Source organism: Podarcis cretensis (assembly GCF_951804945.1).
Source record: "Podarcis cretensis genome assembly, chromosome: 1".
Taxonomy (NCBI): Eukaryota; Metazoa; Chordata; class Lepidosauria; order Squamata; family Lacertidae; genus Podarcis; species Podarcis cretensis.
In genome coordinates this window covers 5,994,717-6,020,724 of record NC_137170.1, presented here as the reverse complement: position 1 = coordinate 6,020,724, position 26,008 = coordinate 5,994,717, and the positions used below count along the sequence as shown (strand labels likewise).

Here is a 26,008-nt window from a genome sequence, read left to right as displayed (position 1 = left end):
CAGTCGTGATGTATGGAAGTGAGAGCTGGACCATAAAGAAGACTGATCGGCGAAGAATGGATGCTTCTGAATTCTGGTGCTGGAGGAGACTCTTGAGAGTCCCATGGACTGCAAGAAGATCCAACCTCTCCATTCTGAAGGAAATCAGCCCTGAGTGCTCACTGGAAGGACAGATCCTGAAGCTGAGGCTCCAAGACTTTGGCCACCTCATGAGAAGAGAAGACTCCCTGGAAAAGACCCTGATGTTGGGAAAGATGGAGGGCACAAGGAGAAGGGGACGCCGGAGGACGAGATGGTGGGACAGTGTTCTTGAAGCTACCAGCAGGAGTTTGACCAAACTGCGGGAGGCAGTGGAAGACAGGAGTGCCTGGCGTGCTCTGGTCCAGGGGGTCACCAAGAGTCGGACACGACTGAACGACTAAACAACAACAAAAAAATAAAAATAAAATATAATAAAATAAAATTTGTTCGATTGCAGCAAACCTGCTGCCAATAAACACGCGGCTGTCGCTTTTCAATTTCTCATGCCTTTTATTATTTGTCAGCCACCTGGACGTTTTAAATTTATCAACCTCCCCCCCCCTCTCTCTCTCTGGGGCCTCCTCTGGTTGCCATGGCAACGTCGCTTCCTGGTGGGCAAGGCGGGAGGGGGCAGGAAGTAGAATCCCCGCCCCCGGGCTATCGAGAGAGGCCGGGGACGCCGCGGGGGCGCCTTCAGTCTCGGGCCTCTCTAGGCGTGGGCGGCTGGACGGATGCCTGCCTTGGAGGAGGATAATCACATGAGAGAAGTTGGGAGGGCGGGGGGCGGGGAGAGAGAAAAGGAAAACGCTAACAAGGACTGGCACGTTCCGCTCGCCGTAGCTCAGGCGGCGCCTCCGAACCCTGCCCAGCTGCTCCTCTGATTGGCTCGGGGGCCGGGACGGACATGCGCGCTGAGCGGTTCTGAGGCCCGATTGAAAGTGAACCGGGGAGGGCACTCGGGGGGGGGCTCTTAAAGGGGCCGCGCTGCTGAAGGGACTTGAGGGAAAGGCTGTTGCGGGAGCAAGATGGTGAGTAAGGGGGGGATCTCTGGGGCGGCGAGGGGAGGCCCCGGCTGGCTCCTTCGCCGCTTCCACATTCCCGGGAAGGTTTGCGCCCTTAGAGTTCGGGGTGGGGTGTCTAAAAACCCCTCCCATGTCCCTGTTGGGGGTCTCCGTCGTGCGGGGGGGGGAGGGGGAGGAAGACATGGCATTTTGAGCAATAAATGTGACTTTTTACCCCCCCAAAAAATGTGGCGATGGCCTCCCGCTGCAGGGATGGTTTGGTATTTGTTTAAACCATGTTCCTGTTCGTATCTTGGGGGGGGGGGGTGGTGTTGTTGTTGTTGTTGTTGTTACAGGTTTGTTTTGTTTTTGTTTTTGTTCTCATTATCTTTATTTTCTGTTTTTTTTTATACCTGCCCTGAGATCTTTGAAGGAAGGGCGTTGTGCAAATTTAATAAATAAAACAAACACACAATAACTTAAAACAATACATTTCCCCAGACTTCTGGGAAGGCTAGAAAAGACTCCTGTCCCTCAAAGGAAAAAAACAAAACAAAACTGTGATGCTACGTTGCAAAGAAAGGGCCAGATTTTAATGTTTTGATGTTGTATTTTAATCTTGTTTGTAAGTTAACTTGTTTTTATTATTATTTGTTAGCCGCCCTGAGCCTGGCCTTGGCTAGGGAGGGCGGGGTATAAATAAAATTTATTATTATTATTATTTTACCCACTTTGCATTTAGTGGGACTGTGCTTGGAAAAGGCGCTGGCGAGGCTGCCTCCCTGACCTGCGCCCTCTTTTTTTGTCTTATTTTTACTGCCCCACCCTGATCCACTCACCCTCTGGAAATGGCAGGGTTGGGGGTGCATTCCAAAGACTGATCTGGATTTGTTTCTTTTTGCCACACTTAAGTGCCATGCACAAGTGTCCCTAATCCAGGACGAGTATACTTTATGTCTGTACTCACACCAGGAATGTGGATTAAATTTCCCCTGGTCACTCACTGCAAGCATGAATGGAGAGGGTGTGGAGACAAGTGGCTGAAAAATGCTTCACCAGGGATAAATCCACATTCTGTGATGTGGAAAGTGCAGTCCTGTGTGTGCCTACTTCGAAGTAAGCCCTACTTAACTCACTCCCACATAGGTCCTCATGATGAGAGGGGTTGATGGTAGGACTCTTCCGCCTTAATACATGTTTATTCCTAAAGTGGAGAATGTAATCTGCATTGTCCCAGAATACTTCAACCCTGTTTCCACTAATGGACTCACAGCTGTCCATTGAGGCACAGTGCAATTCTGTGTCCAGGGCGGCTGTCTACCAGCTGCATCTGGTACGTAGGCTGAGACCCTCCCTGCCCACAGTCTCGCCAGAGTGGTGCATGCTCTGGTTATCTCCCACTTGGACTACTGCAATGTGCTCTATGTGGGGCTACCTTTGAAGGTGTCCCGGAAACTACAACTAATCCAGAATGTGGCAGCTAAACTGGTGACTGGGAGCAGCCGCCGAGACCACATAACACTGGTCCTGAAAGACCTACATTGGCTCCCAGTACGTTTCTGGGCACAATTCAAAGTGTTGGTGCTGACCTTGAAAGTCCTAAACGGCCTCGGTCCTGTATACCTGAAGGAGTGTCTCCACCCCCATCATTCAGCCCGGACACTGAGGTCCAGCTCCGAGGGCCTTCTGGCAGTTCCCTCACTGTGAGAAGTGAAGTTACAGGGAACCAGGCAGAGGGCCTTCTCAGTGGTGGTGCCTGCCCTGCAGAACACCCTCCCATCAGATGTCAAAGAAATAAACAACTATCGGACTTTTAGAAGGCATCTGAAAGCAGTCCTGTTTAGGGAAGCTTTTAATATTTGATGAATCATTGTATTTTAATATTCTGCTGGAAGCTGCCCAGAGTGGCCACGTATATATAATAAATTATTATTATTATGGTTACTTGGAAGCTAGTGCTCTTGTAGTCAATGGGACTCCTTCATTTTAAGTACGATCTGGATCAACACCAATTGTGATTTTTGCCTGTGTGTCATTATGCACTTTAGCCACCCTGGAAAAAAATAACATAAAGAGCTGTGAGAGGATGGAATTTTTACTTGGTATCTCTTCCAAGGCACACTCTTGCCTCGTCATTCTAATCTGCATCCGTTAATGGTAAATTTGGAACAGGGCTGGCTGCTGTGTGTGTCTAATCTGGTGTAAAAGGTGGTGGTTGTGTATGCATACATCTTAAGTTCCCTTTTGGCTCCTTCTAATTGATCTCTTGGAGAAAGCTAAAGTAGAACAGTTGCACTTTTCCAAAACGGGATGCCTTCGCTTTGGGAAATCATTGAGGTAAGGGTGCCCACCCCACCCACGACTGCCTTCTCTCCCCTCTTCCCCAAAACCCACTCATGGAGCCCAGAAAGGGCTAAATCTGCTATCTGCCTCTAGTCTCTTGGGAAAGTTCACACCAGTATAAACATCCTCTTGTTCCTTTTCTGCCCACCCACCACTGCTGCTTATGTTTAACTCTCTGTTCACCAGTATCACGTCTTTGTTACTGTTCTTATTATGAATTTTGTGTTTTTATTTTGTATTTTTATGGTGTGAACTGCCCTGAGATCTATGGACGAAGGGCAGTATACACATTTAAAATAATAATAATGACCATTCTTTGCAAGCAACCAGTGTCAGCTGGTGGGAGGGGGCTGGTGCTTGTGCAGGGAGGGCAGTTCAGTTAGATGGCCTTGGGTCTTGGTCTTGGCACTTTGGAAGCAAAGGAATCTGCTTTCTCCTGTGTCAGGTCATTGGCCCATCCCACTCAGCATTGTCTACACTGACTGGCAGCTGCTCTCCAGGGTTTCAGGCAGGGGTCTCTCCCAGCTACACCTGGATGTGCTGGGGAGTGAACCTGGACCTTTCTGTGTGCAAAGCAGATTCTCTGCCAGCTGAGCCATGGCCACATCCCCTTTGTAAGTTTTTCGCTCGCCCTGCCCAACCTCTCTTAAATTCTTAACTCCTTGCGATGCTCAAAAGGCTAGTTCTCAAGGAAATTGGCTTGTGTGCTGAAAGCCTCTTTCAACAGGCTTCGGTTAGACTTTAGAGGCCTTGAGCTGTTTTGTTTGTGAGAGCTCTTAGCCTTAAGTCTGGCTGTGAGTAAAAAAAAAAGAGAAAAGTAGGGCATGTCTGTCTTGCAAAACCTAATCCAGTTTTACTGTCAAGATTTCTGCCCCCTCCCCACCCCAGGAATTATGTGCTTTGTGGGTTTGCACAGGAGCTGAAGCTCCTCTACTATATTCCTCTGAATAAAAATTATTTTTAGTTCCAGCAAAAGAAACAGTGAGATGGTCCCTGCCCCAAACAGCTTACAATTGAAACAGCAGGGGCAGAAGTGGAGTCCCTCTGTTCCCCACCCCAAAAAACCCTCTGGCATTTAAACAGGTTTAAACCACTGCACAGAAGTCATTCCAGATCCCCACACGGCAGGGAGATGTAAGCTACAGACTCGCAAATGCCTTTCCTTCTCTTTTCCTTGGCAACAGGGCTGCAGTAAGCTGTTCTGGTGCTTACGGGTGCCTTGCTGGCTCAGGGCCTCCTATGATGAGCAAATGATTTCTGGGTGGTGCAAGTACCTGGAGGCAGCCTATTCAGGGAACTGGGCTGTGCCTCCGCCTGACACAATCGCTGAGCTGCATTTATTTGTGAGTGTAACCGCCAGGAGTACATTTTCACAAAGCTACTTGTAGGAGCAGAGAAGCTCAGGCTGGAATAACGAAGGACGTCTTTTGCGGCAACGATTTGCCCCTTCTCTCCTGTTTCTGCTCTTTGCGGTCCTTCCACTTGCATCAGCTTGGCCTTTCCATGCTGGAAATGACTATCTGAGATGCATTTCACTGCAGAGAGCAAAGGAATTTGCAGGATAGGTTTTGTTTTGTCTTATCTGTACAGTGTAAGATGAACATTGAGGCAGTGATGTATATCCAGAAACTCTCTGGTGTGGTCTAAGTCCTGGCTGGGGGGATAACTTCATCTTGTCCCTTTATTTGCTTATTTTTATATCCCAACTTTCTTCCATGGAGGCATACACGATTCTCCCCTTCTCATTTTATCCTTGTAGAAACCTTGTGAGTTGTGGTTCAGCAACACCTGGAGAGCCAAATGTTCCCTATACCTGGCTTATCTCATCCATCATCAGTGGCCAACCAGATCACCTCTATTTCTGGACTTTCCCATTGGCATGAGCAGAAAAGTCCTTTTCCTCAAGTTCTCCGCTTGCAGCAGGAATAAGTAGGCGTGCCTGGGCTCCCGACTCCCGCCAGCCAGCATGACCAATGGTTAAGGGGAAAGGGAGCTGCAGCAATCCTGGCAATATCTAGAGGGGGCATAGGTTACCTATCCCTGGTCTGCAATAACCTTCCTCATACTGGGGCTACAACTCCCATCAGCCCCCGGTCCCACGTTGGGGAAGGCTGGTGTTGGCAATGCAGTGCTACCTCTGGTTGTGAACGGGATGCGTTCTGGAGGTGCGTTCGCAACCTGAAAAGAAAGCAACCCGCGTCTGCGGAGCGCCGCTTCTGCGCATGCACGTGACGTCATTTTGCGCGCCTGCGCATGCGCGAGCTGCGAAACCCGGAAGTAATCCGTTCCGTTACTTCTGGGTCGCCGCGGGACGCAACCTGAAAACGCACAACCTGAAGCAAAGGTAACATGAGGTATGACTGTACTGAGCAGACAGACCAATGTTTGGACTTTGTGCAAGGCTGCTTCCTCTGTTCCCACTGCAGGATCACAGAGCTAGGTCCCCACAAAGCATTTCAGAATACAGTGGTACCTCGGGTTAAGAACTTAATTCGTTCTGGAGGTCTGAAACTGTTCTTAACCTGAAGCACCACTTTAGCTAATGGGGCCTCCTGCTGCCACCATGCCACCGCCGTGTGATTTCTGTTCTCATCCTAAGCAAAGTTCTTAACCCGAGGTACAATTTCTGGGCTAGCGGAGTCTGTAACCTGAAGCGTCTGTAACCCGAGGTACCACCGTAGTTACTTGTTTCCTCTTATTAGTTTCTGGGGCTTTGCGCCTGCTCCAGACCTTCCAACAGCTGTGGATCAGAGAGCTGCGGCTGACTTAAATCTCTTAATAAGAATGTCTTATTCATCTCCCTCCTCGTCTCTCCTTCCCTGCCCCCCCCCCCCCCGCAGAGTGAATCCCTCGTGGTTTGTGATGTGGCCGAAGACCTTGTGGAGAAGCTGAGAAAATTCCGTTTCCGCAAAGAGACGAACAATGCTGCGATTATCAGTAAGACGTCTGCCCACCAGGGTTTCAAGGCCTTGTGCTGGGTTGGGGCAGAGAAGGATCTGCTGAGTAAGAAGAGCAGAGGGCATTGCGGACTCTGCATTTGGCCCGAGGCTCCTTGCACTTTGCTTTCTGAGAGCAGAGTTGAAAGAACTTTTGCATTTGGGTGCCAGCAAAAAAACGAACACCCCCCCCCCCCCGTCCTAGGCAATTTGGAGAGCTGGTTGAGTGGCAACCTTTGTGTCTGCCACAGGTTACCAGTTGCTTGAAACCGCCAGGTGGGAGAGAACTCTTGTGCTCGAATCCTGCTTGCTAGTTTCCCACAGGCCACTGTGAGAACAGGGTGATGGACTAGAGGGGACCATTGCCCTGATCCAGCAGAGCTCTCCTTGTGGAGTTGTGAGTCTGCTGAGTGGCCGGAGGCAAGATGCAGTAACTCAGTCCCAACTTTGTATAGCGGGAGAAATGTTGTTGGAAGGTAGTGATCAGTGTTAGAAACTCAAATATATAAGCTAGGCGGCAAATGGCTCCTTAAACCAAGGTTACGATTGCCAAAGCGGAATGCCTAGATGCCATTTTGGGGCCAGGCGACTCGAAATTGGTCCCTGAAATTCATTCTGGTTGTGCAGATAAAATACAAAATTCTACAGGACGTGGTATTAGTGTGTGAAAACAGCCAAGATTCAAGGATCCCCAGGCAGGTGCTTTCAGGTGGTGGCGCCCGGTCATCTTCACTTGGTCGCAAGTGGCCGATAGCCAGGTGCAAAATGCGCCCGGCGCCTGCCTAATTTCGAATGCTGGCAGTGAGAAGTATTGAGGTGGGAAGGGGAAGGCACAAGCCAGTAGTGGGCGGAGCAATGGCCGTTGCGATTGCCTTTGTTCAGTCGGCCAGATTCCAGCCGTTCAAAGATAAGGGGGCTCTCTCACATTTGGTCTGTACACAAACACACATTGTGTATACAGTGGTACCTCTGGATGCGAACGGGATCCGTTCTGGAGCCCCGTTCGCATCCTGAACAGAACATAAGACGCGTCTGCGCATGCATGTGACGTCATTTTGAGCGTCTGCGCATGCGTGAGCGGCAAAACCGGAAGTAACCCGTTCCATTACTTCCGGGTCGCCGTGGCACGCAACCTGAAAATGCTCAACCTGAAGCGTATTTAACCCGAGGTATGACTATATAAGCCTCATTCCATGCAAGCAAAAGGTATTCTTGGTTGGAGGACACAAGCCAGCCAAATAGGTTTGGGGACAGGGGGAGGGGCTTGAGGAGAGGGGTGTGGCTTAGAGGGAGGCCTGAGGGTTGCCTCTGGCCCTCGGGTTCCCCACTTCTGCTGTAGCAAAGCAGTAGGGTATTAAATGGCCAACAGAGTCTTGGAGGCAGTTTCTCCAAGTTGTCCCAAATTATGTCAACACCGTAATTAAGCTTCGGGTCTGTCTGTCCAGAGCTGACCTTGTTAGCTTCAGAGGCTCCTCCGTGGAGCCTATTTTATCATCCTGAGGATCCCTTTAAAAAGAAGAAATCGAAAGAGATTACTGCCCTCATGGTTACAAAGATAAGTGGATTTATCACGGCTTACGTTCTTTTCCAAATGTTTCTTCTTTCTCCTGATTCTCCTTCCCTGCCCTGGTTGAGCAAACGTCTCTTAACTACAAGAAACTGCCATCGTGGCATTTGGTGACGTTGGGCAGTATTTATGTGTGTGTGCATGTGGATGAACTATTTATATCCCACCATAATAAAACACAAGTTACAAGCTAGCTAGCAAAAAAGAAAAGGGGATAAAATTGCTCAATAGCCACCAGGCAAAAACACATCTAAAAGCACCGTTTTCATCTGGTTCCAAACAGCAAGAATATCTTCCTGAAAAAAAGCAAGTTCTGTAACTTGGGGGTGCTGTGGCTGAGAAGGCCCTGTCCCTGCAGAAGTGTCCCCCATCTTAAATTTATGCACCTGGTTCTTCCTGCCTAAGTGCAGAACCTAACATTTGTCCCTATTGAAATTCATTTTGTAACCTTGGGTCCAGTTCTCCAATCTGTTAAGGTCATATTGAATCATAGCTGTCAACTTTTCCCTTTTCTTGTGAGGAATTCTATTCGGAATAAGGGAATTTCCCTTAAAATAAGGGAATTTCCCTTAAAAAAAGGGAAACGTTGACAGCTATGTATTGAATCCTGATTCTATCTTCTGTGGCATTAGCTCCCCCTCCCAGTTTGGTGTCATCCTCAGATTTGATGAGCATCCCCTCTTCTACTTCATCGCAAGTCATTTATAAAGACGTTGAACCACAACGGGCCCAGGGCAGAACCCTGTGGCACCCCACTTGCCACCTTTTTTCAAGGATGGAGAGAAACCTTCCTTTGTGGTAAAACAACAGAGCAAAGTCTTAATAAAAGCTTTTATTTTTACGTTTTTAAAAGCATGTTGCTAATAGCACACAGTGAGTGCAGGTGGGTCGCCAGTGAGGAGTCAGTGTTACCTGGTTATCACCCTCTGCCATAAAGACACTCCTTTTTTTGAGTGTATTTGTGGCAGAGGGTGATGCTCAACAGCAGGGATGGGAAACTTCAGACCCAGGGGCCACATTCAGCCCTCTAGACCAGTGTTTCCCAACCTTGGGTCTCCAGCTGTTTTTGGACTACAACTCCCATCATACTTAGCAAGCAAGACCAGTGGTCAGGGATGATGGGAAGTGTAGTCCAAAAACAGCTAGAGACCAAAGGTTGGGAAACACTGCTCTAGACCTCTCTCTCTGGCCCTTGGAACACTTCCCTGGGCCTCATCCCTCGTCAGCCTTGCTTTGCACCCTCCTTGAGTGTTTTTGCCTGGCTGGGATTTGCCCTTGAACTTTGACAATTTCCCTTGCTTGTCTGCATGGAGGACAGAGAAGGGTTTCCAAATGGGTGTGGAAAATAGCCTCTTGTACAAAGGAAAACATATGCATCTGTCGCTCCTCCTTTTGCCTCTGGCCCTGCCAACATCTAGCATTCAGCCCTTGGAACAGTGTCCAGAATCCTCCTGGTGGGTCAGCTGAGAGATGCTCCAAACACTGGCCTGTTAATTGTGCTACTGTTAATTGAATGAATTTATTATTTTGGTCCCAGACCAGTTCCAGCTCACATACAAAATCAGGGAAGTCACGAAACACAACAGGGATGCATTTAAATTTGCAGTTCGGTATAACAGGGACTACAGATATAGCAACAATTAAAATAAATAAATTAGATCTTACTCACTAAAATATAACCTGGTTGTCATTTAAAACCTTAATCGTGATGATATCACAGCTTGTTCCCTAAGTTTTATGGCAATCGCACAGAATTAGGCCACTTTTAACGTGATCTCTGGATCTTTGTCCTCTACCAGAGATTTTAAACATTGGAGTTCGGATTCATTTGGAGATTTTTACTGTTAATTGGCTACAGCCAGAGAGTAAGGCAGGGCGAGCGGCCTTGTAAAAAAAGAAAGCAGTAGAACCATTGACATCAGTGGTCCCAGCTGAGTCGTGTTCATTAATTTCAGTGGGTTCATTTCAATTTCTTTCTCCCTTTTATTATAGTGAAGATCGACAAGGATAAGCAGCTGGTGGTTCTGGATGAAGAACATGAGGTTTGTGGATGGTCTATTTATATGGTGTGGATTTTGTTTCTTCGCCTCCAGCTACAAACTGCTTCAAAGCTGGGCTGGGGCTGCAACTTCTCACAGCAAAGATTTTCTTATTGCTGGATTCTGAAAGTGAACCACTGCGCCATTTGGAAAATCGTTTCTTTGTCTGTTTTCCACGCCACGCCACCTCTGCCCTTTGCAGCGTTGGTTCCTGCAGGATGCTCTGAAACCACGCCTGGGTGGCCTTGGCAGAAGTAGCAACGTCGCGCTTGGCATGTGTGTTCAGAACAAACCCCACTGAGTTTAGTGGGCTTTATTTCCTAGCTTTTGCCAACCTGGTGCTGTCCAGATGTTTTGGACTACAACTCCCATCAGCCACAGTATGAGTCGTCCCTGCTGGGTGGAGCTGATGGGAGTTGTAGTCCGAAATATCTGAATAGCACCTGGTGGTGGTGGTGATTTATTAGATTTATATACCAGCCTTCATCATAAGATATCAGGGTGGTTCACAGAATTAAATGGGCAAAGGCTCTTTAAGGGAACAGGCTTCAAATAATAATAATAATAATAATAATAACAACAACAACAACAACAACAACAACAACAACAACAACAACAATATATTTATGCCCCGCCCATCTGGCTGGGCTTCCCCAGCCACTCTGGGCGGCTTCCAACCAAATATTAAAATACAGTAATACATCAAACGTTAAAAGCTTCCCTAGATGTCTTCTAAAAGTTTGGTAGTTGTTGTTCTCTTTGACATCTGGTGGGAGGGCGTTCCACAGGGCGGGTGCCACTACTGAGAAGGTCCTCTGCCTGGTCCCCTGTAACTTGGCTTCTCGCAGTGAGGGAACAGCCATAAGGCCCTCGGAGCTGGACCTCAGTGTCCGGGTTGAACGATGGGGGTGGAGACGCTCCTTCAGGTATACTGGACCGAGGCCGTTTAGGGCTTTCAAGGTCAGCACCAACACTTTGAATTGTGCTCGGAAATGTACCGGGAGCCAATGTAAGTCTTTCAAGACCGGTGTTATGTGCTCTCAACCCATGTTGAGTGGTGGGAACAGAATGCTTGTAGGTAGGTTCTCCCCACTGGGAATAGTCTGCATGGCTGTTCTGGAGCAGAAGGAGCAGGTTTTCCTCTTCTGTCTGGTAACGGGTGGATCAGGGGGGCAGGCTGAACCTTTCAAAGCTGCACTGATTTTAACCACTGGTTTCAAAACTGCGCAGATTTGGGAGCCAGTGTGCTGTAGTGGTTAAGAGTGGTGGACTCATAATCTGGTGAACCGGGTTCGCTTCCCCGCTCCTCCACATGCAGCTGCTGGGTGACCTTGGGCCAGTCACACTTCTCTGAAGTCTCTCAGCCCCACTCACCCCACAGAGTGTTTGTTCTGGGGGAGGAAGGGAAAGGAGATTGTTAGCCGCTTTGAGACTCCTGAAGGGGAGTGAAAGGCCGGATATCAAATCCAAACTCCTCTTCTTCTTTGGCTGAATTGCTTAGAGTTACTGAGCAACACTGGTTTCGAGGCTGCTAGTGCTTTATATGTGGCTTCTCAGAGGATGGAGAGACTTGAGGTCTTTGCCCCAGCAGGCTTAAATCTAGAAAGTGGCAGAACCAGCAGCAAATAGAGTAAGGGGAGGCAAATGGAGGGAATGATGGGAGTTGTAGTCCAAAAACATCTGGTGGGCATCAGGTTCTCAAAAGCTGCTCTATGCAGTATACAGCATTATAGAATAGAATCTAAAAGCCTGTATAGGAAGACAACAGCCTAATACTAAACTTAGGAATCATTAACAGTATTGTAATGATCTCTAAACCTGGCATCCAGAATCTTAAAAATGGGCCCAGTCTACAGTGGTGTGTTCTGTTATAATTAAATAAAATTTGTATACCACCCTTCATCATAAGGTCTCAGGGCAGTTCACAGAATAAAACAGCAAATGAAATCAAATAAATAATAGTAAAATAATAATAATAATAATAATAATAATAATAATAATAATAATTTATTATTTATACCCCACCCATCTGGCTGGGTTTCCCCAGCCACTCTGGGCGGCTTCCAACAAAACACAAAAATACAATAGTCTATTAAACATTAAAAGCTTCCCTAAACAGGGCTGCCTTCAGATGTCTTTTAAAGATAGGATAGCTGCTTATTTCCTTCGCATCTGAAGGGAGGGTGTTCCACAGGGCGGGTGCCACCACCGAGAAGGCCCTCTGCCTGGTTCCCTGTAGCTTTGCTTCTCGCAATGAGGGAACCGCTAGAAGGCCCTCGGTGCTGGACCTCAGTGTCCGGGCAGAACGATGGGGGTGGAGACGCTCCTTCAGGGTATCTGGACCGAGGCCATTTAGGACTTTAAAGGTCAGCACCAACACTTTGAATTGTGCTCGGAAATGTACTGGGAGCCAGTGTAGATTAGATAACTTAGTTACTGTTATGTATACCATTTTATACAGCTGTTGGATATATCTGTGGATTCCTGTGTGCACAACCCTGTCTCTTGTTCTATTTTTAATGCTACCAGGGCATTTCTCCAGATGAGCTAAAAGACGAGCTGCCAGAGAGGCAACCTCGATATCCTTTTTTTGGCGGCGGCAATATTTTGCTTTAGAAAAACCCATTTCCGGTCTGCATATTGGTGCTTGCAAAAGCCTCAAGCTAGCACACCCAGCTCTGCCTGGGCACATGGGTTGGGCCACAAAACAGGTGTACAAATCGATGGGTCACATGGGAACAGCCCCTGCCTGAAACCTTGGAGAGTGATCTGCAGCATGTCTGTAAAAGTGCAATTAAAAACCCTACAGCATCTAGCATGGCACATTAGGTAAAGGTAAAGGACCCCTGGATGGTTAAGTCCAGTCAAAGGCGTCTATGGGGTTGTGGTGCTCATATCACTTTCAGGCCAAGGGAACCAGCATTTATCCACAGACAGCTTTCCAGGTCATGTGGCCAGCAGGACTAAATCGCTTCTGGCACAACAGGACACAATGCGCTTCTGCTTTAAATGCATAGTGCAAATGGGACCTCGGGGTGGAAAGCAGGGGGGCGGGCGGGGAGGTGCTGCTCAGACCAAACAAGGGTCCCTAGGAAGTGCCTTCAACTGTCTGATACTATCATGGCTGCCTTTAGCCCATTTTAGCATTTCATTGATCCGGACATAGCAGCCCCAGGTATAAACTGCCCCCCTCACCTGTAAACTCTGCTTAAAAACTCTGCTTAAAAACTCAGCTACACTGAGCACAGTGCAACGGGCAGGTTTCAAGATCCTATTACCCAGCCCTCCTTCTCCCATTTTCCTTAACTCTGAGAAAACGTTCATCGTCTACAGCTACAAGTACCAGCACGACGACGGGAGAGTCTCTTACCCGCTCTGCTTCATCTTCTCCAGCCCAGTCGGTAAGTCAAGCTCCGGCTGGATGATGGGGGCAGTTTCTCCCGTACAAATTCCTGCTCTGCAGGGGGTTGGACTGGATGACCTTTTGAGGGCCCTTCCAGCTCTCTACAGTTCTGCGAAGCAAAACGCAGCTGCCTGCTGGGCTTCAAGATGGAAACGGCTGATTGCCATAAGGAACAGCAAGTTTCGCTGGGAGCTATTGATCGGACGGGACACAAACATGTCTTAGGATAGCTCTAAGAACACCACATGGGGGTGAGGTGGTGTTGGTGAAGCTTGTGAATTGCCCTTTTCAGGACCCCCAGGCTCTCAATTTTAAGTGTTTACACTCGCCTTCGTTGTCCCGGCGCCCTCCGGAAATTGTTGTTGGACTACATCTCCCATCGTGCACTGGCAGGGGCTGATGGGAGTTGTAGTCCAACACCCTCTGGAGGGTGCCAGGCCATCAAAGCCTGGCTTAGATTTTGGAGCCCATGAGGTGCAACGCTTAAGAGTGTCATGCCAGCACCTGGTTCAGATCCCCACTGGGCCACGAAGCTCATTGGGTGTGGCCTTAGGCCAGTCATTGCCTTCTCTCAGCCCAGCCTGAAGGAATGGGTTTCTGTGTAGTCAGTTTGAAACGGGACCTAAAACCCCCCTTTTCTTCTTTCTCCAAGGGAGCATTTCTAAAATGCATTAACTTGAGCTGTTGAGCAAATGCATAACAAGAACACAGCTGTATAAACAAAGCTCTCTCCTTTATCAGTCACGGCAAAGGATGACCTTGGCTGTTCCAGTGGAGTAGGAATGACATGTCTGGGTTTTATCTTACCATACTCTGACGCACAGACCTAGTCTGGGAACAGTGCCAGAGTGTGTTCTTGGAGTTGGTGTCCTCTTGCTCCAAGATAAGAGCATAGGAACAGGAATACCCTTTTACGGTCAGGAGTACAGGAAGGAAAACCCTTTTTTGGTTAAGAGTACCGGAGCATCATGTTAAAATGATGTTGGATTGAAAATAAGTGGCATTAGCAACAAAGTTAAAAAGAGTATGTAAAAATGAATTGATAATGGGTGATAATACAGAGTTATAATATGTTAAGTTATAGAGTTAGGATAAATGAAAGAGGGTAAGGATTTGCTGATATGATTATATTAATGGGAATACAAAAAGGGGAGGTGTGAGGAAGTCAAAGAAACAAGCTAATGAGTTTAAAGTTATAAAAAACGGATTTGTTTTAACTTTCTTTTTTCTATTTTTTTGTTTTTTGGATTTTGTATTTTTGTTTGAGAGTTTTTTCCTTTTTTTGTTTTTTATGTATTTTTGTATTTATGATTTTGTAAAACTTTAATATTCTTTAAAAAAAAAAAAGAGTACCGGAGCAGGAACATCTGTGATGTCAACCTGCGTGTACAAGCTGATGTGACTGGATTCCTGGGGAAGAGGGAGAGGGTGCCTGGAGGATATATATACTGCATGAAATCTCTCATTTCTTTGGACTTGCTGAGAACTGACCACACAAGTGCCTCCCAGTGTCGTTGTGGGGATTAAATTGGGGGGCGGAAATGGCGTACACCACCTTGAGCTCCTTAGAGGAAATGGTGGGATATAAATGCAATCAATTAAAGAATGGAAAGGGGCAACTTGTAAGGGACGAGACTCTGGTGGAGCAGCTTTTGCCAACCAGGTGCCCTCCAGAACTACAATTCCCATCAGCCCAATGGGAGTTGCAGTCCAGAGCATCTGACGGGTGACAGGTTTAGCAGAGCAAGGAGCTGGTAGCGAGTGGGGATTGAAAAGCAGGCAGGCAGTAAAATGGCTGGCCTATTCCATCTGTATCCCTGCCCCGTTCCTCCTGAACAGACTGCCTTAATGCTGGTCTTTCTTTGCTCCTGATCCCGATTCCCTCCCGATAATTGCAGGGTGCAAGCCTGAGCAACAGATGATGTACGCCGGCAGCAAAAATAAGCTCGTACAGACGGCGGAACTTACAAAGGTAAGAGTGGAAGGCGCCCAGAATTTGCTGGGTACGAACTTCTGGCATTGTGGGGAAGGGTTGTGGCTTAATGGAAGGGGGAGGGGAGGCTGCTGACTGACTCCAGCTGCAAAAGCTGAGGCTGCTGAAGACCATCTTGGCTGTGAGTCCTGGAAGATCTGCTTCCTGCTTGCAGACCTTTTCCCACCTGGCCTGGAGGGCAGGATCTTGACTGACTCCAGCTGCAAAAGCTGAGGTTGCTGAGCAGAATCTTGAGCTGGGGTGTTGTTTTGGATTCTTTCTTGGGTGCGGTTGCTGTTGTTGTTTTGTATCATTTTCAATCGTGTTGTGATATATATACACAAATTGCTCCTTTGGGTTGCATACTTTAAATGATTGATTTATTGTTCACGACTACTTTTGTTATGTTGCAGTGATATGCTTTCCCCCCCATGTTGTAAGCTGCCTTGAGCATGGTTTGAACTGTGGAAAGGTGGCGTACAAATGAATTTATGTATGTATGTGTTGACGAGCATCTGCCTTGCGTGCAGAGGTGTCCTTGGTTCAATTCCTGACTCTGGAAAGCAGCTGCCGGTTGGTGTAGCCAGCACTGAGCTAGATGGACCAATGGTCTGATTCGTCATAAGGCAGCTTCCTATGCTAACTTGATGCTTTCCCCATTGCCTAAACTCTTCTGTCAGTTTTAAATACCGTATTTTTTACTGTATAGGACGCACCCGACCATAGGGCGCTCCTTGTTTTAGAGGGGGAGAGCAAGAAAAATTCTCCCCCTCTCTGCGCAGCGCCCCTTCAGTGAAGCGGCAGGAGAAACGGAGAGGGGGAGATTTTTTTTGTTTGTTCTCCCCCTCTAAAACAAGGTGCGTTCAAGGTGTGTTCATTCTGGAGGCTTCAGGTGGCTACCTTGGAAGCCTGGAGAGCGAGAGGGGTCAGTGCGCACTGACCCCTCTTGCTCTGGAGGCTTCAGTGAAGGCAACCCAAAGCCTCCGGAGCGCGGCAGGAGTTCCCACTGCGCTCTGGAGGCTTCGGGTTCTTTCGACCTGCTCTTTGGGGCTGGTGGTGGGGGAAGCCTGGCTTTCCCCCACTGCCAGTCCCAAAGAGCAGGTCAGGGAGCAGCGGAAAGGCTGCGCATAGCCTTCCCGCTGCTCCCCGAGCTTGTGGGGCTGGCGGGGAAGCCCGGGTCCCCCTCTCCCAGCCCCAGGGACTACACACTCGCTCCATAAGACACACAGACATTACCCCTTAGATTTCAAGAGGAAAAAAGTGTGTCTTATGGAGCAAAAAATACGGGGCTTCTATTATCAGGGCATGTGTGTGTGTTTGTGTGTAATGTGGTGCCCATAAAATTCTGTGCTAAGGGGGAAACTGAACTTTGTAGCCTGTGCGCAGTATACAGATCTGCCCCTATAAATTAGACAAAATTACTCTACTCTGCTAGTTGTGCAGAGAGGCAGAGAACTGGCACTGAGTCACTGTCTCTTTTTGTGCAAGAGATCCTCTGGCATGACATGAGCCAACAGTGTGACGCGGCAGCTAAAAAAGCCAATGCAATTCTGGGCTGCATCAATAGGAGTATAGCATCTAGATCAAGGGAAGTAATAGTGCCACTGTATTCTGCTCTGGTCAGACCTCACCTGGAGTACTGTGTCCAGTTCAAGAAGGACACTGACAAACTGGAACGTGTCCAGAGGAGGGCAACCAAAATGGTCAAAGGCCTGGAAACGATGCCTTATGAGGAACGGCTAAGGGAGCTGGGCATGTTTAGCCTGGAGAAGAGGAGGTTAAGGGGTGATATGATAGCCATGTTCAAATATATAAAAGGATGTCACATAGAGGAGGGAGAAAGGTTGTTTTCTGCTGCTCCAGAGAAGCGGACACGGAGCAATGGATCCAAACTACAAGAAAGAAGATTCCACCTAAACATTAGGAAGAACTTCCTGACAGTAAGAGCTGTTCGACAGTGGAGTTTGCTGCCAAGGAGTGTGGTGGAGTCTCCTTCTTTGGAGGTCTTTAAGCAGAGGCTTGACAACCATATGTCAGGAGTGCTCTGATGGTGTTTCCTGCTTGGCAGGGGGTTGGACTCGATGGCCCTTGTGGTCTCTTCCAACTCTATGATTCTATGATTCTATGTGGGGGGAAAGGCATCCTGTGACTAGCTTCAGACTTCACTGGGCTTCCATTTCCGTTTTTAAATGTTATTGGAGTTTATAAAGAAAAATACAAAGATTATTGTCAAATATCTCCTTTTTTTTGTCCAAACTAAACCATGGATCCCCCGGCAAAAAAGAGATGGAGAAGAGGGGTGGGGAACTAGAGAGAAAGAAAGAGAGAAGGAGGGAGGAAGGAATAGAAAATGAATTAAAAGACCAAGTGGAAGGAGAAGAAAGAGAGAAAAAAGTTAAGAAGTTGGGTTTCCATTTCCAGTTTCATAAGGGCTGGTCACTGAGCTAACATGTGCATGAATGCACAGGTGTCTCGGGATGCTGTGTGCTTTGTGGTTTGAGGGATGGGGACACCCAGGCATGCACACGGGCAGCCTTGGCCGATGGCATCCTTTCACCTCTGGATAACCCTTGTAAGTTTCAGATGGGTTGGGAAGGCGGGCAAGAGAGGGGCACCCGCTCTCGCCTGCCTTCACGCCTATTCAGGGCACACAGGGACCAGCGCAAGCTGTCTGGCTCACAGTCTTTCAGAGCAAATCTGGTGTGGAGAACTGGATTTCTAGCTGTGTGCTCCAGCTTCCAATGGAGACAAGAATTAGATCAGCCTTCTCTAACCTGGTGCCATCCACATGGTTTGGACCACAGCTCCCCTCTGCCCCAGGCATCTAGGGCAGGGCGAACTAGACTTCCACCTTATTATACCCTTCAGCTTCCTACTGTGCCCTTAATCCTCTGAGCTGGCCTGTCTCAGGCAGGGTTGTGTTCTCCTGCCTGGTCCTTCCATCGCTCCCCTGAGGAGACTCTTCCTTCCACCCCACCATGTTTTCCATAATCGTCCTACTGTGGTTTTGAGTGCAGTAACTACTCTTTACTGTGTGATGGAGCTCGCTCCCCCCCCCCATCTTTCCGTTTTACATCAATGCATGAATCAATAGCGGTCTGAGCTGACATCTCTGCCTGCATTCAGAGGAAGCATTAAATAACACCACTGTGACTAATGCACCCCTCTTCTGCTCCCCTCTTCCTCAGGCATTTCCTAGGGCAGGGCAGCAGCTGCAGCTCTTCTTTTTCTGCCCCTCTGAGAGATCCTGCAGATCAGGGGTGGGGGACTCTCAGGCCAGCGGGTCAGTCTTGACCCACCCACAGGGTCCAAGTTGGCCTGGGAGGCCGTATCCTCCAAACCACACTGCCCAACAGCAGAAGTCTCTGGATTAAGTACTGTATCAGGGATGTGCTCAGTGTTTGTTGTTGGCCTCCCTCTGTCTCGAGAGACAATGGAGTGTGCCTCCGAGGGTGAAGTCGAACCTCTGTGTTAGCAGCACCGAAGTCACGTCCTTGGGGCGCAAGCCTGGGCAGGGTGCATGCAGGTCCTGGGCTGACCAGATAAAGAGGAGAAGAAGAGTTTGGATTTGATATCCCGCTTTATCACTACCTTAAGGAGTTTCGGGAAGATAAACGAAAGGATTCCGCCCAAGGCCTGATACCGCCAAAGTTGTGACGTTTTGCTACGGGAAAAGCAAACCTGCCAATGCAGGGGAATTCCTTTCCGGCCCTTCAACAGCGACCTTGACATAGCAGCGCCCACGTACCTGTAGAGAAAAGGTTAACCTGCAAAAGAAGTCTTACCTGAGGGTGGGGAGGGTGGGAGAAGCTCTGGAGCCAACTGATGATTCCGAGGTAAGATCCTCCCCCAATTATGTGGGCAGGGTGGTCCCTCCCCCTACCTGGCCTGATTACCTTGGCAACGCCTCCCCAGGCAGGATTGGATAACTGGCTGAGGTAGGCAGAGACCTCTAGGTATCCCACCTGGGGGGAGGCGAAGCCAAGCCTGTGCTAATGGAGCCGCATAGGGTCCCGGGGGCTGCGCGTGACCACGCAAAGGGTGCCCCCATTTAATGTGGGGAGCAGTCATTACATAAACAAGACAAGAAGAAGAAGAAGGAGAAGAAGAAAAAGAAGAAGAAGAGGAGGAGGAGGAGGAAGAAGAGTTTGGATTTGATCTCCCGCTTTATCACTACCCTAAGGAGTCTCAAAGTGGCAAACATTCTCCTTTCCCTTCCTCCCCTACAACAAACACTCTGTGAGGTGAGTGAGGCTGAGAGACCTCAGAGAAGTGTGACTGGCCCAAGGTCACCCAGCAGCTGCATGTGGAGGAGCGGAGACGCAAACCCGGTTCCCCAGATTACGAGTCCCCCACTCTTAACCACTACACCACACTGGCTCTCACTGATGGGGTCCAAAGGAAAGCAGCGCAAGACATTTGGCACCAGCTTGGCTGCAGGAGTTGCCAGAAGGAGGCACTCTACTCCAGATTTACTCCTGAGCCTTTTTCTCCTGAAGCGAAGCCAGGTTTAGGATCAGTGTTTTCCTTCTCTTATATGGGCTGCTTTCCCAGGTTTATGAACCCCACCTGCCCCTCACTTCCCTCTGCAGCATGTGCAGGAATTGCCTTCGTGACTGTTGGAACAACTCTTGGTGTCGTCTGCTCAATCCTGTCTTTGCATGCAGGTGAAGTCCCAAGTCACCAAGGGTTTGAGACCCATTGGCTTCCCTCACCCGGTTTAGCAGGCCAGTCAAATCTGTTCCTGGGTTGTGTCGTCGCATGTTGACAGCTTACCAAAGCGTTCTGCCTGTGCAAAGGTTTCACTGTTGTTTAGTTGTTTAGTCGTGTCCGACTCTTCGTGACCCCCTAGACCAGAGCACGCCAGGCACTCGTGTCTTCCACTGCCTCCCACAGTTGGGTCAGACTCATGTTCGTAGCTTCGAGAACACTGTCCCACCATCTCGTCCTCTGTCGTCCCCTTCTCCCTGTGCCCTCCCATCTTTCCCAGCATCAGGGTCTTTTCCAGGGAGTCTTCTCTTCTCATGAGGTGGCCAAAGTCTTGGAGCCTCAGCTTCACGATCTGTCTTTCCAGTGAGCACTCAGGGCTGATTTCCTTAAGAATGGATAGGTTGGATCTTCTTGCAGTCCATGGGACTCTCAAGAGTCTCCTCCAGCACCATAATTCAAAAGCATCAATTCTTCGGTGATCAGCCTTCTTTATGCTCCAGCTCTCACTTCCATACATCACTACTGGGAAAACCATAGCTTTAACTATACGGACCTTTGTAGGCAAGGTGATGTCTCTGCTTTTTAAGATGCTGTCTAGGTTTGCCATCGCCTTTCTCCCAAGAAGCAGGCGTCTTTTAATTTCGTGACTGCTGTCACCATCTGCAGTGATCATGGAGCCCAAGAAAGTAAAATCTCTCACTGCCTCACATGGAGGCAGTTTCACTGTTAGGAAAACATAATTTAAGACACAGATAAAAGTTCCTGGAAGCTTTAAAGAGGGTTCCAGATTTTTTTCTTTAGTGTGTAGGAGTGCCACTCTAGATGTCAGTTGGAGGTGGAAATAAAGGGAGGAAGTTGCAGGCTGCAATTTCTGCATGAGGAAAGCGCACACACGCACGCGCGCACACACACACACTGTCAGCACGCACGCTGACCACAAGCTTGGAAGTAAGACAATGTGTGCTGCTGATACTGTGAGTTTTGCTGTGTCGGGATTGTTAATTACTGGACTGAGATTATACCGTGCTGGAGAGAGAAAGAGGGTATGTACCGTATTTTTCGCTCTGTAAGACGCACTTTTTCCCTTCTAAAAAGTAAGGGAAAATGTGTGTGCGTCTTATGGAGCGAATGCAGGCTGCGCGGCTAAAGAAGCCAGAACAGGGAGAGGGAGTGCTGCGCAGCGCTCCGTCTCGCTGTTCTAGCTTTGGGGTTAGCTGCGCAAAGGCTATCCCAGAAGCCAAATCCCTCTTGCTGTTCTGGCTTCTGGGATTCAGAATCCCCCCCCCCTTATTTCCTTCCCCCCAAAACTAGGTGCGTCCTATCATCTGGTGTGTCCTATAGAGTGAAAAATACGGTAAATAGCCTGTATATGATAGTAACAGAAATGCCTGTGCAACCAGTCAAGCAATAAAGAAGCTCTTGACTGTGAATTTGAGTATGACTTCTGTTCTTGTCCTCTGCCTCCAGGGAAAACTCTGCTACAAACAGTAAAAAGTGGTTTTACTGAGGTGCCACCAAACAAGCAGAAAAGCGTAGCAGAATTGTGTGGGCGGTAACCTCTAATATTATCTTATGTTGTATTGGCCAAGATCATAGTTGCTAACACAATACTTTTTCTTTTTCTCCCCCCCCCCTTTTTTTATACTTAAAGGTATTTGAAATCAGGAATACAGAAGACCTCACTGAGGAGTGGCTGCATGAGAAGCTTGGCTTCTTCCATTGAAAGACTCTTTAAGCATTCCAGCCTGGTGTGAACTGGAACCAGACACGGCGACTCCTCCTCCTCCTCCTCCTCCTCCTCCTCCTCCTCCTCCTCCTTTTTAGACCCACAAAGGATGCACTGTATTTATAGTCGTTTCCTGCAGTGTGTGTATGTATGTACATATATATTTTTTGTGCGTGCAAAGTTTATACAAGCGTGGGGAGATGCGGCAGTTCCTGCATAACCAAACTTTGCCCAAGGGGTCGTTTTCCCTTCCCTCTCTTTATTAACTGTTTTAAAAGGGAACAGCTCTCCTGCAGGGACAATTCCACCTCCCCTCCCTCTTGTGACTAATATTTCTATATGGCTTAATCTGGAACTCATAACTGTGACAGGTAATGTGGCACAGTCTCCCTCCCAGGAACGCTTCCTGCGCAAGCCCCGCTTAAGATGAATGGGACTCTCTGTATCGCTCTTGCTTGTGTCCGTGGGCTCTGTTTGCAGGATCTTCCCAGTCAAATGTGTAGCCTTTTCTTCCCCCCTCGCCTGAGCTGCAGAGGCATCCTTGTTGGACAGAAACTGGCAAGTGACTTGAATCTTCTAGACATAAAAGGGTTTAGAACCAATCTCAAATGCAATTTTTCTGAAGTATTAATCACACCCTCGCTTCTTCAGTTTTCCAGAATGGACCGCTTCCTTTCCTCTTTAAAATTCCAACGATATTCCCAGTTGATCTTGCGTCAACATATTTCCATTTCGAGTCAAAAGTTTGACCCGCCTATTTTTCTTCTCTCTGTGTGTAGTAAATAGTCCCTCTTTTTTCTTTTACTAGTCCAAAGGGAAGTAGATTTCTTAAAAATAATAATCAAAAAATCCGTAAGGGCTCAGTAACACTCTGGTGAACATCCATTCCTTAAGTCTTTATATGCAGTTTTTATTAACTGTTCTCTTGTCTTTTTTATACAAGCACTTCTCTGTGTGCCTTTCTTTTCTTTTTTACATTTCTTTATCTCTCCATTGATTGTAAGAGAATCTTATGCTGCCAGTTTTTAAACACTAGACTTGATACACACAGGCCGACTCTGCCTAAAAGAAGAGGCCACACGGTGTCTGATCAATTTCATCTGCAGGGGCAGATTCTGTGGCTGCTATTGCCACGATTTAAAGCGGGGCTGCTGAAAACCCCAAAAGATCCACGAAAGCAAACCCTGCTCCTTAGTATTTGAATGTCCAGCACAGCTCTGCTCTGGGCTCCGTGACACACGGACAGGACTGTGTAATACATGCTGTGATTCTGCAGGTAGCACACATTCAGAATTCCTGACTTGTTCCTCTTTCAAGCTAGTCTCTATCCCACCTTGGTGCTCTCCAAATGTTTCGGCCTATTTGCTCCCCTTAAGCCTAAAACCGGCTAGCTCGGCAGTCAGGGGTGATTGGAGTGGCAGTCCCAACAGCACTTGGTGGGCACCACGTTGGGGAAGGAATGCCCCTTGCTCCTTGCAGCTGCAAAGGCGAGCATGTCAGAAGCATGTGGGGCAGTGCTGGCTTGCCTCTTTGAGAACAGCGAGTGAGAGGGAGGGTATTGGTCCCCTGCATATTTCCTTCCTTTCCTCCTAGGGTTGAGTCAATTGTGTGCAGGTCACAGCAGCCCACCTTTCTCGGCGCACAACTTGAATTGCCTGGGTGCAGGACTCGGTGCTTGAACTTTTAATCGCCCTGCCTGCAGGAGGGGTTGGCAACAGAGAACATAGTCTGCACTTGGGGACTAGCTTCAAGTGCTTCCCTTTGCAGCAAGCAATGGGTGGGTAGGAGGGAAAGAATCTGCATTGTACAGGTTCCTTTAAGCTTTTTTACTCTTGCTCCATTGAAGGAGAAGGCCCTGCCCATCAGCTGACATCACCGGCTATGTCATCGGATGGGTAAATTGGGGACTGTTTGGTGAAAATGAGCTCATCAGCCAGTGTCCCTGCCGGCTGGAGGCTCTCCACCCCTTGACTACAATTCCCATCATCCCCTCCCCGTTGGCCACATTGGCTGGGGCCGAGTCCCAGCAACACCTTCAGGGCCACAGGTTTGCCATCTCTGTTCCACACGGTGCCACTCGCCTGCAAGCGCTTCACATCATTTCTGGAGCAACGTTCTCCTGCATGGCAAAGGGCATCTATAGATGTCTCTTGGTGACACAAAAATGTGAAAATCTCTTGTTGACTTCTGGGAGCAAACTGGCTTTTCACCTTTGGATTGAGACGGCAGGAAACTCTTTTGCCTAGCGTTGCTCAAAACTAGGCAGGGTCACGAGTAGATGGATCTGGGTTGGGGGTTGCCAGGCAGCAATCTCCTCTGTTTCCTGGGGCAGCAGGAAACGCAATAGTCTTGGATTTAACCCACTGGCCATAAAACTGCATGCCCCCCTGCCTTGGAGAATGGAGGAGCTGCCCTTCTCTTGTACCTTCCTGGAACCTTGCCCAGCTTGGCAAGATAATCAGGCAGTTAAATTTTTGGGCTTGAGCCCCTTCTGGGCTGCCTAATCCTACAAGTTTTTGAGCTTGTGCAGCAGCTGATGATACATCTGGGCTGTTAAAACACTTAAGAGAGAAGTTGACACTGGTGATAAAAACAAAGCTTGGTATTTTCCTTTCTCTAAACGTTTAGGAGACCTTATTGTCCTTTTCGTAAATGGCATTATTCTAAAGTTTTGTGCTGAGCATCTTTCTTTCCTTCTTCTTTTTTTACTTTTAGACTAAATGACAATCATCTAACTTTGTTCAATTTGGAATATTCATTCCAGCCTTGGATTTTTAGTTTTTGCATACCTATTATCAACCGTGTTAAGAAAGACCAACACACAAACACACAATTGGGGCGGGGCGGGGAAAACAGTCGACATTCCCATAAGAAAACTATAATTTTTCTAACGGAGTAAATAAATTAACCTTTATATTGACAGCGTGCCCTTTTTAATACGGTAGTAGTTTAGGATTCCTCTTTGCTAGAGATTAACCCGAGTCTGCAAAAATTACACTTTTTAATAGTATTTCGATTTATAACTTGGAAAAGATTTATTGAGGAAGCATTGCCTAAAGCTGCCCTGAGTTCCCCTGGTGGAAGAGCATGGTATAAATGCAAATAAATAATAAAGAGAAGTTTCCATGGGAAAAAACCAAAATGTGCCATGGAAGTTCTCATTCTCAAATTGAAAAGCAGGCTGTAAATACCTGAAATAAATCTTGTATGCTCTGAAGGAGTGATACGCTGGTTTTCTTTATTTGATGATGTGAAGCGAACACAAAGGATGGATAAGCTGGTATTTGCAGAATGCAAAAGTCCTCTGCAAAATTATTGGTGGGTCAGTGGGGCCCTGGTGTGGGTCTTCCGCTTGAGGGAATTTGCAAAAGAGGCGTCCCCAGCAGACCGAGGTTGGGGGCTTCACACAAGCACATTTAGTACCAGAAACTTGGAGCTAAACTGGCCATTTCCAAGTGGATTCTGCTTTTTGGCCTTGTGAGGCAGCTGGGCTCTGATTGTCTTGGGTCTTCACAATCCATGTCCTAACTGCTCATTTATCTTAAAAAGCAGAGACATCACCTTGCCAACAAAGGTCCATATAGTTAAATCTATGGTTTTGCCAGTAGTGATGTATGGAAGTGAGAGCTGGACCATAAAGAAGGCTGATCGCCGAAGAATTGTTGCTTTTGAATTATGGTGCTGGAGGAGACTCTGGAGAGTCCCATGGACTGCAAGAAGATCCAACCTCTCCATTCTGAAGGAAATCAGCCCTGAGTGCTCACTGGAAGGACAGATCCTGAAGCTGAGGCTCCAAGACTTTGGCCACCTCATGAGAAGAGGAAACTCCCTGGGAAAGACCCTGATGTTGGGAAAGATGGAGAGTGCAAGGAGAAGGGGACAACAGAGGACGAGATGGTGGAACAGTGTTCTCGAAGCTACCAGCATGAGTTTGACCAAACTGCGGGAGGCAGTGGAAGACAGGAGTGCCTGGCGTGCTCTGGTCCATGGGGTCACGAAGAGTCGGACACGACTAAATGACTAAACAACAAACTGCTCATTTTAATCTACCATTTAGATTTCCTGCCTTGGACTGGACATCTCTCAGGAGTCCTCTGGGCAAGAAAGGCTGGGCATTTGTCCTTTGCTTAACTGGAGAATCCGTTCTGATAACCTTTGTCAAATTCCTTCCACACACACCCCTTTGGTTTTTTGCTAGGTAGCAAGAAGTACCATATTTTTCCATGTATAAGACTATATATTTTTTAGTTTAAAATTGGGGGTCATCTTACACACAGATAGTGCATATGG

At 48.0% G+C, this 26,008-nt stretch overlaps 1 protein-coding gene across 2 annotated transcripts; it reads left to right on the top strand.

Annotated features, from left to right (window-relative positions):
* Positions 1 to 842: 842 nt before the first annotated feature.
* Positions 843 to 24,935, top strand: GMFB (glia maturation factor beta). 2 transcript variants are annotated; one of them, XM_079963408.1, is made up of 7 exons: positions 843 to 1,049; positions 6,206 to 6,302; positions 9,861 to 9,910; positions 12,437 to 12,488; positions 13,228 to 13,308; positions 15,209 to 15,282; positions 21,644 to 24,935. In XM_079963408.1, the coding sequence occupies exons 1-7, from the start codon at positions 1,047 to 1,049 to the stop codon at positions 21,713 to 21,715; spliced, it is 429 nt and encodes a 142-aa protein (XP_079819534.1). In that variant the 5' UTR covers positions 843 to 1,046; the 3' UTR covers positions 21,716 to 24,935. The 2 variants fall into 2 exon arrangements, with proteins under 2 accessions (XP_079819534.1, XP_079819533.1); XM_079963407.1 differs by having other exon boundaries at positions 1,035 to 1,127; positions 12,437 to 12,486; positions 13,226 to 13,308.
* The last annotated feature ends 1,073 nt before the right edge of the window (positions 24,936 to 26,008 follow it).

Excerpts from the sequence above, each read along its gene's own strand:
- GMFB (XM_079963407.1), top strand. The coding sequence starts at position 1,047 with ATGGTGAGTAAGGGGGGGATCTCTGGGGCGGCGAGGGGAGGCCCCGGC. Across the intron at positions 1,128-6,205 it reads GCTTCCACATTCCCGGGAAG|AGTGAATCCCTCGTGGTTTG; the intron begins GTTTGCGCCCTT and ends CCCCCCCCGCAG. Across the intron at positions 15,283-21,643 it reads AGACGGCGGAACTTACAAAG|GTATTTGAAATCAGGAATAC; the intron begins GTAAGAGTGGAA and ends TTATACTTAAAG.